The sequence below is a fragment of the Rhagoletis pomonella genome, unplaced genomic scaffold, assembly GCF_013731165.1.
Source record: "Rhagoletis pomonella isolate Grant_MI unplaced genomic scaffold, Rhpom_1.0 Rhpom_scaffold_00001, whole genome shotgun sequence".
Taxonomy (NCBI): domain Eukaryota; kingdom Metazoa; phylum Arthropoda; class Insecta; order Diptera; family Tephritidae; genus Rhagoletis; species Rhagoletis pomonella.
In genome coordinates, this window is record NW_023458555.1 from 99,046,923 (window position 1) to 99,054,117 (window position 7,195).

Consider the following 7,195-nt stretch of genomic DNA (forward strand, 5'->3'; position numbering starts at 1 on the left):
GCCTCGGGATCAATATAAATTGTTGAATATAATTGTTATAAGGCCAAAAAATAACAAAAACAAATAACTTAAGGACGAGCACACCTAAAAAAGTTAAACATTCTAAAAATAGAATTATTAGCAAATAACCAACAATACCAACAACCACATGATCAAGTGAATTGCAGCGGAATAGCTGCGCTTGATTGTGTTGGCATAACAAAAATGAAAATAGTGGAAAAAAGCAAACGATAATTTACAAGGCGTACTTAGCACGGTGCATAGGCAACTGGCTGAGTCAGTGGGATCGTCGGTTCGAATGTGGTGATTCCGAAATAGCTATCACTTCTACCATTTTTTCAAATTATTGTTGCTTTTCCACAATAAATTTTCATTAAAAAAAATGGCCTCGAGCTCAATATAAACTGTTGAATATAATTGTTATAAGGCCAAAAAATAACAAAAATTGTTGAATTTAATTTAAAATTTCAATTCAATTTATGAGACTTGTAACGGTTCTTTCTAAAAAAACTTCCGTCAGTCCCATGCTTTCACAAACTTACCTTTGCTGGAATAATTCGAATGAGGGAAATATCTAGCAAATTTTTCATCATACAATTACTTAATAAATCACTACGACATCCTTGATTCAATATGTTACACCATGTGCAAGTGGTATTCCACACTTTTACGAGTAAACGCCTGCAAAATATAATTTGATTAAATATGGAATTTTTATAGCAACAGGTTTATTCTGCGCTGGTAATAAAAAGTTTGTAACCGGTAAATAAAGTTCCTGTAAATTTTTGAACCCTTTTCGCATTCTGTGTACTCTTTTAACCGGTAAATTTTGTTACCATCTCATAAGCTGGTAACAAAGTATTGCGCATTACCAACGAACCTAGAATCGCGGTGACAAGAACTGGCAACATTTTTTGGTAATAAAATTTTCCGGCTACAAAATCTTCAGTAAAGTGCAGAATAGACCTGTAAATTAAAACTTACTGGTATGATTTTTTTCCTTCACTTAGCGCTTTGAATGTGCTATATTTTGTTATGTCTCCCAGAATGGTCCATATTTGTTTATAACTCCTTCTCAGATTTTTTCCTAAACTTTATGAGTAAAAATAGTTAGTAATGTTTTCATACATCTACATATCTTCTGAATATTTACGTCAAGATTAATGTCTCCACCATTTGCAACATAATAAAATAAAACTGTGGAAGCAAAAGGGCGAGCATTGTTCTGTTAATCGTTTCGTTTTGTCGCGCCGTTAAATGTGAGAGGTCTAGTGCACTCTTTATTAGATTCAAAATTTTCTTTGCATTAATAAGTTTTTCCGTATGAAATGGTTCCCTATTGATTGATAAGAGACAATATACTTATTTAATAAGAGAAAATAAGTAAGGCACTCCGCATATTAAGCGCCTAATCATTGTAATGTAATCGTTTCGACATACTTAAGTAAGAAGCTTTTATGCCGAACACATGTATTTAAATGAAGCTATTTACATTACGATTCATAATCATATTTTCGCATAATGAAAAAAGCTGCACGAATCGAAGCGGCCAACATTATAACGCGCTTGTCGTTTTGAAATTGTCATTTATTTACTTTTTTGTGTTGGAAATAAAAACTAATTGTCATTTCAATAGGAAATAATTGAAAATTAATGATTTCGTGCTAAAAAATGGGGCAAATTGTATTAAACCGTTTATGCAATATTTCGCTGCAGAAATATTTGCGGAATGCGTAGTTGTGAAAGAAAAGCCAGAAATTTTATTATGTGTAGAGTTTTTATTAGCTGGTGACTTATGCAGGACGTGCAAGTGTGCAGAAGTCTCAATTACTCTTGATAATGCGCTTAATATGCGGAGTTCCTAAATTTTTCTTACCGTAAAGTCACAACCAGATGGGCAACCAAATTTTTAAATCGAATAAAAATTTGTGGATATTTTTCTACTGGATCGTCGCTAAGAAGCAGGATTGGGATGTGTAGCGGTCCGCAATTGACAGCATCAACAACCGATAAAGAAACCTGCCCAAAAAATATATTTAACAAAAACTGGATGTTATCTACCAGCTTATATTGATATATTCGCCACAACTCCTTCTTTTTTTCAGTATTGGGTTGAGGTTTCGATACAGTTAACAGAAGATGGCAACACTTTGCAGAATACTCCACTGTATTAGAATTTAGAGAATCTATAAACTTCGAAACAAAATGTTTAACGCTACCATTCACATCAGCACTATAATCCGGGTAAAGTTCTAAAAGAGTAACAATACAACGTAAGACGATTAAATTATCTATTTGCACACAATATTCCTTGGTTATTGTGTTAAAAATATTTTCAACATAATTGGAACCAAACCATTTCCTTGATTCTTCACGCGTGTTGCACATTATTGCAAGTTCACCTGCAAAAAATTTGAATATTAATCAATAAGCTCATTCAGAGAGTTTTTAAAATATACCCAAGGTTAAAACAATCTGCTGGGCCCTCCGGATTTCTTTGCAAGACACATATACCCTTAATAATAATGCAGTCCATGGGTATGATTTGTTTCTCATTTCTCCGGAGGTATGATTTAACAAACGAAGTGCTAATATATAATTTTCCGTGTTTTGGATAGAAGAATCGATCATTTTTTCCAAAGCTCCCTATTTAAAGAAAAACAAAACAGGTAATGTGAATATATCGAATTGCCTATTTATTGCATTTTGAGGATGGACAGTAAGGCTTACACGGGCTTCAATATAAAAAAAAACTCTTACGAGTTGCTACCAATCCTTGCAGTTTTTACTGTCAAAGCTTTATTAACCTAAGAGACATGCAAGCGAGGGAAATTACGAGAGTGTACCAAAACGAGCATGCTGTTCACGCAGTGAACGGGAGATGCAATGGTGGTTTAAAAACAGAATGCTACTGGCGTCTTCGTCTTCTTGTTTAGCGCTGCATCCGCCTAAGGGAAATGACTCAGTCTATAAAGCACGCCAGTGGTTTTTGTTCTATGCCAACTGGTGCCAATAAGAAATGGCAAATGAAGCCATGTCCTTCTCCAGCTGGTTTTCCCATCACAAAAGGGGTTCCGCGGTGAGTACTTTCAGGGCTGTGGCGTATGCTTCCATTCGTACAATATGACCCGGCTAGAGGAGCCGATGTGTTTTAATTTGCTGCCTCGGTCATCTACGGTATTCGCAGTCGTTAATGCGCAAAGACCCGAAAATCTGCGGCAGAATCTTTTTCTTTTACACACTAACGGCCACCAGTGTTGACCGAACTTTTTGGACCAACCGGCTAAATTTGGCATAAAAAACCACTGAAAACGGCTAAACTTTTTCAACTAATGGTGATTTCGTTTCTTCCAAAAAATGTTGCCCTTCCCCGGTGCAAAATGTGTTTGAAATTACACTCAGCCCTGTAAAAAGGCATGTTTTTGCATTGTTCTCCTTGTCCAGGTCACGCATTTCATAATATTGTCGTTTTCAACAACCATCTGATTTTCAGGGCAACCATCTCCCCTTACACAGCGCCACCGTGCAGAGAATGTGCCTTTTTTGCTTTACAAAAGTGTGACATTTTAAGAAACGAACACAAATTTGTTTCACCCTTTGCCTTTAATTTAGCATCGAATACAAAAAGAAAAAGGGGCAATCAAAAGGCGATATTATTCGATAGAAACGATAAATTTCACCTTTCATTTATGGCGTTTTCGTTTCTACAAAAAATGTTGCCTTCTCATCGCGCTATTCTTAGTGTTTGTGCGTAGAGGGCAAAGAGAAGGTTGCATTTTTCGGTAGAAACAAAATCGGCATTAAATAAATCAAAAGTAGGACTAGTTCTTGGAGAGAAGTTGCAAATTAAAGCTGGAAAAAAAATTGCCGGCAAGAATTTGCAATTAGGAAAAACATATGATTGTGGCACATGGCTGGATTTTTTGTCGACGATTGTTTGAATAAACAAGTTCGTTAAACTTAAAAATGTACAAACGTGAGCGATTTGAAAATGAAAAATGTAAGTAAATACTTGTTAATTTAGTTAATTCCAAAGATTTGAAAGGTACTCGGCTGAAAAACACTGTATTCGTAATCGGAATGCAATCTCAGAGTCGATATAGGGAACCCGACAGTTACTACGATAAAGAAATTGAAACGTATGTTGAAGAAAGTCGGACTAGCAAGATATATAAATGTAGATCTTGGTTTTTGTCCCTCTTAAAGAATTTTAAAAATTCTATACAAATTTCTTATGTCTGATATGCAATCGTGGACCCTATCTGGCAGGGAAACTTGCAAATTCCGGTAAATTTGCGTTCGGGCAGAAATTTTAAAGTTTCTCTACTTGAGAGAGAATTTGGGAGCATTTTTTCTTACTATCTACTTACTATTGCCTTCCCAGACAGTTTTGCTTTACATAGAAATGTGTGCAAGTTGTGAAAGTTTGTTTAAAAAAAATACATATGTGCACATGGTGGCTGAAAATATAAGTTTATCCCTTACCTTAAACCTTTAGGAGTGGGAGACAATGATGTTTTGTAATTAAGCCAGAATTGAATATGCGCTATCTACCTATTATTATTGTTGGGGATAGAGCACTGCTTCCTATAGTACTATTCTGTGTATTGGCACTTTATCCGAACACAAACGCATATTAAGCAAACAGTGAAACAATTTGTTATTTTCTAAGTTTGCGAATAAAACTTTACACTTAAATTTAAGACATTCATGACAAACATTTTATGAAGAAAATCCCTTCTACGACCTTTAGGAAAAATACATATATTCGTTTCAAATAAAATAAGCGAAATCGGCCCAACTTTATATAACGCTCTCTGACATGAAAAGTTTCTCCGCGATAAGGCTAGTAGCCATTTCTAACAGATTTTGGGTCGCTTAGTCAAAAAAGGAAACATATATATTTGAATTTTAAGAAAACAAGGCAAATAGCAAAATCGGCATACATTTTTTTACAAACAGGCTAACAAATCGGTTGCCGGCTAAATCTAGCCCGAAAACGGCTAAAATGGCAACACTGACGGCCACCTCATCGAATGTTGTAATTACCAATGATTTGAAGTTGTCGAGAGTGATTCTCTGTTGAATTTGTAGGCTTATATTATTATAGGTTCACACACATGAACCAACGACTACAGATCACGCAATCCGCCGTCGTTGTATTTGTAATCGAATTTCAAAAAAAAAGTTTTCTTGGCGTTTTTGATGCTTTTTCTTTTGTTTACATCGTCTTCTATCGCTTCGGGATGGCCTTTTTGAGCAATTTGATGTGTTTATGCGCGATTTTTATTTTAATCTTGATTTAATACAAAGTTATCACATAAAATGAAGTACTTTGTGATTGGAACAAGTTTGTTCATTTGTTTGGTTTGGCAAAAGGCCTAAATTTTCGTGAAAAGTGGATGCACGTTTGTGGCCAGAACGCTGGCATTGAAAAATCGACCCATGGTGATGATATGCGATTGTAAAACACTTTCAATCATGAAAACCATATTTTATGAACTTTTTTGCTAATTTTCACAAGTCTCACTTTGTATATTTTATAATAAATACCAATTTAATCGCACTCAATCACCGCACCTTATCCGTTTTCTTTGTTTTCATTCTCAGAAACGCTCAGAAATTTACTTTTTTCATTATTCTCCGATTGCGTGATCTTGTTCGCAGGTTCATGGTTCACACACAAAGCCCTCGAGCGGATCAGTTTTGCAGCTCTTAATATCCCCTCTAGAAAGTATTTTCCCCACGATCCTACGCGAAATCAAACAAGTTTGATTTTCAAAAATGCGCGTGATACGACGACGTCATAACGCACGCATTTATCGTAAAATCGCACCTACGTTGAACCTTACGTTTTCAAGTATGCTCCTGAAAGCGTGCAAAACATTTGTCGTGTATATGCGGAACACGGCATAAGAGCGGATGCATGCACCTTATCAACTCTTCGCCTACGTACTTGAATTGCTCAGCTGGCACACCATTACTTTTCAGCAGTTAAAAATTAACCGTGGGCATCGATTCCGTTGTCAATGACTAGTTTAAATATTGTTACCATTCAACAGGGTGGAAAAGTGTTCCCTCCGTAACTTAAGTATGATCTGTACTTCAGTTACTAGGTCGCCGGAGTTCGACCTGGTATCGAAATCTTTCGTAGGAAGCTCTTTATATAACGAAACAATTCATAAAGTATTTGCGGAGGACTTGGTTGCACGTCTTGGGACGCGTTAGTGCCAGAGATAGTGCTTCATACTCTCCACTTCTTCATTTCATTTCAACATTTTACTATGTGTGCCCATAACGCAGTGCCCGGTTGTAGACGGAGAGTTCATGACCAAGAAATCCATCATACTTCAGATCAATTGAAATTTTTTTGTGAGCTTAGCTTGTTAAGATATAAATCGAGATCCGGATGGCTGGTACCTGAGCAGCGGTCTTCATTATGCGTTTTTAGCTACTAAAGATGTCAATAGGTGTGTTCGTGTTTTTTTTCTAGCAGAAAACTCTCAACAGAAAAATTCAAATGAATTTTTATCTGTTCTGTCTCAAGGAGATAAATGTTTGCAAAAGTACGCAAACGCAATTTCTTTTTCTTCATAAGTTGCAAACAGATGACTTTGATCAGCTTCATACTTCAGATGGGCTGTCTTTTTGACAGCACATTAGTAATATTATAAATAGATGAAATATCTACAGATAGCCCATTTTTGAAAGTGCATTGTTGCAAGTATACATAAGTGTTAGAAAACACATTGCAATTACCTCCCTAGTATGAAAGCTTACTTGGAGAGGATTTTAAGGTCATACAAATATGTGTCCTTAGTGAGTCCTAAAACAGCCAAAATTGAGTTTTATTCATTGCATTTTTATTTATAATAATAATAATAGATTGGCGCTTACACATATGTTAGTGTTTGGCCAAGCTTCTCCTCCGATTTGTGGCGTGCGCCTTGATGTTGTCACACAAAGAGGAGGGACCTACAGTTTTACGCCGACTCCGAACGGCGATTGTATTTTTATGAGAAGCTGTTTTTCATGGCAGAAATACACTCGGAGGTTTGCCATTGCCTGCCGAGGGACGACCGCTGTTAAGAAAAAACCTTTTTTTCTATATTTTTGCGATGTTGCTTTGACCAGGGTTTGAACCCAGGTGGCGTCTTCGTCTTCTTGTTTAGCGCTGCATCCGCCTAAGGGAAAT

General features: G+C 36.2%; 1 protein-coding gene across 2 annotated transcripts in view; it reads right to left on the reverse strand.

The window, feature by feature from the left end:
- Nucleotides 1-508: 508 nt before the first annotated feature.
- Nucleotides 509-7,195, reverse strand: part of LOC118749228 — a 15,453-nt gene continuing 8,766 nt past the window's right edge. For both annotated transcript variants that reach the window (XM_036484021.1, XM_036484030.1), the window contains exons 2-6: nt 2,460-2,646; nt 1,877-2,402; nt 1,154-1,336; nt 985-1,092; nt 509-681 (exon numbers count right to left, since the gene is read on the reverse strand). In XM_036484021.1, the coding sequence (XP_036339914.1) occupies nt 531-681; nt 985-1,092; nt 1,154-1,336; nt 1,877-2,402; nt 2,460-2,646 (1,155 nt within the window). In that variant the 3' untranslated portion in view covers nt 509-530. The remainder of the gene's footprint in view (nt 682-984; nt 1,093-1,153; nt 1,337-1,876; nt 2,403-2,459; nt 2,647-7,195) is intronic.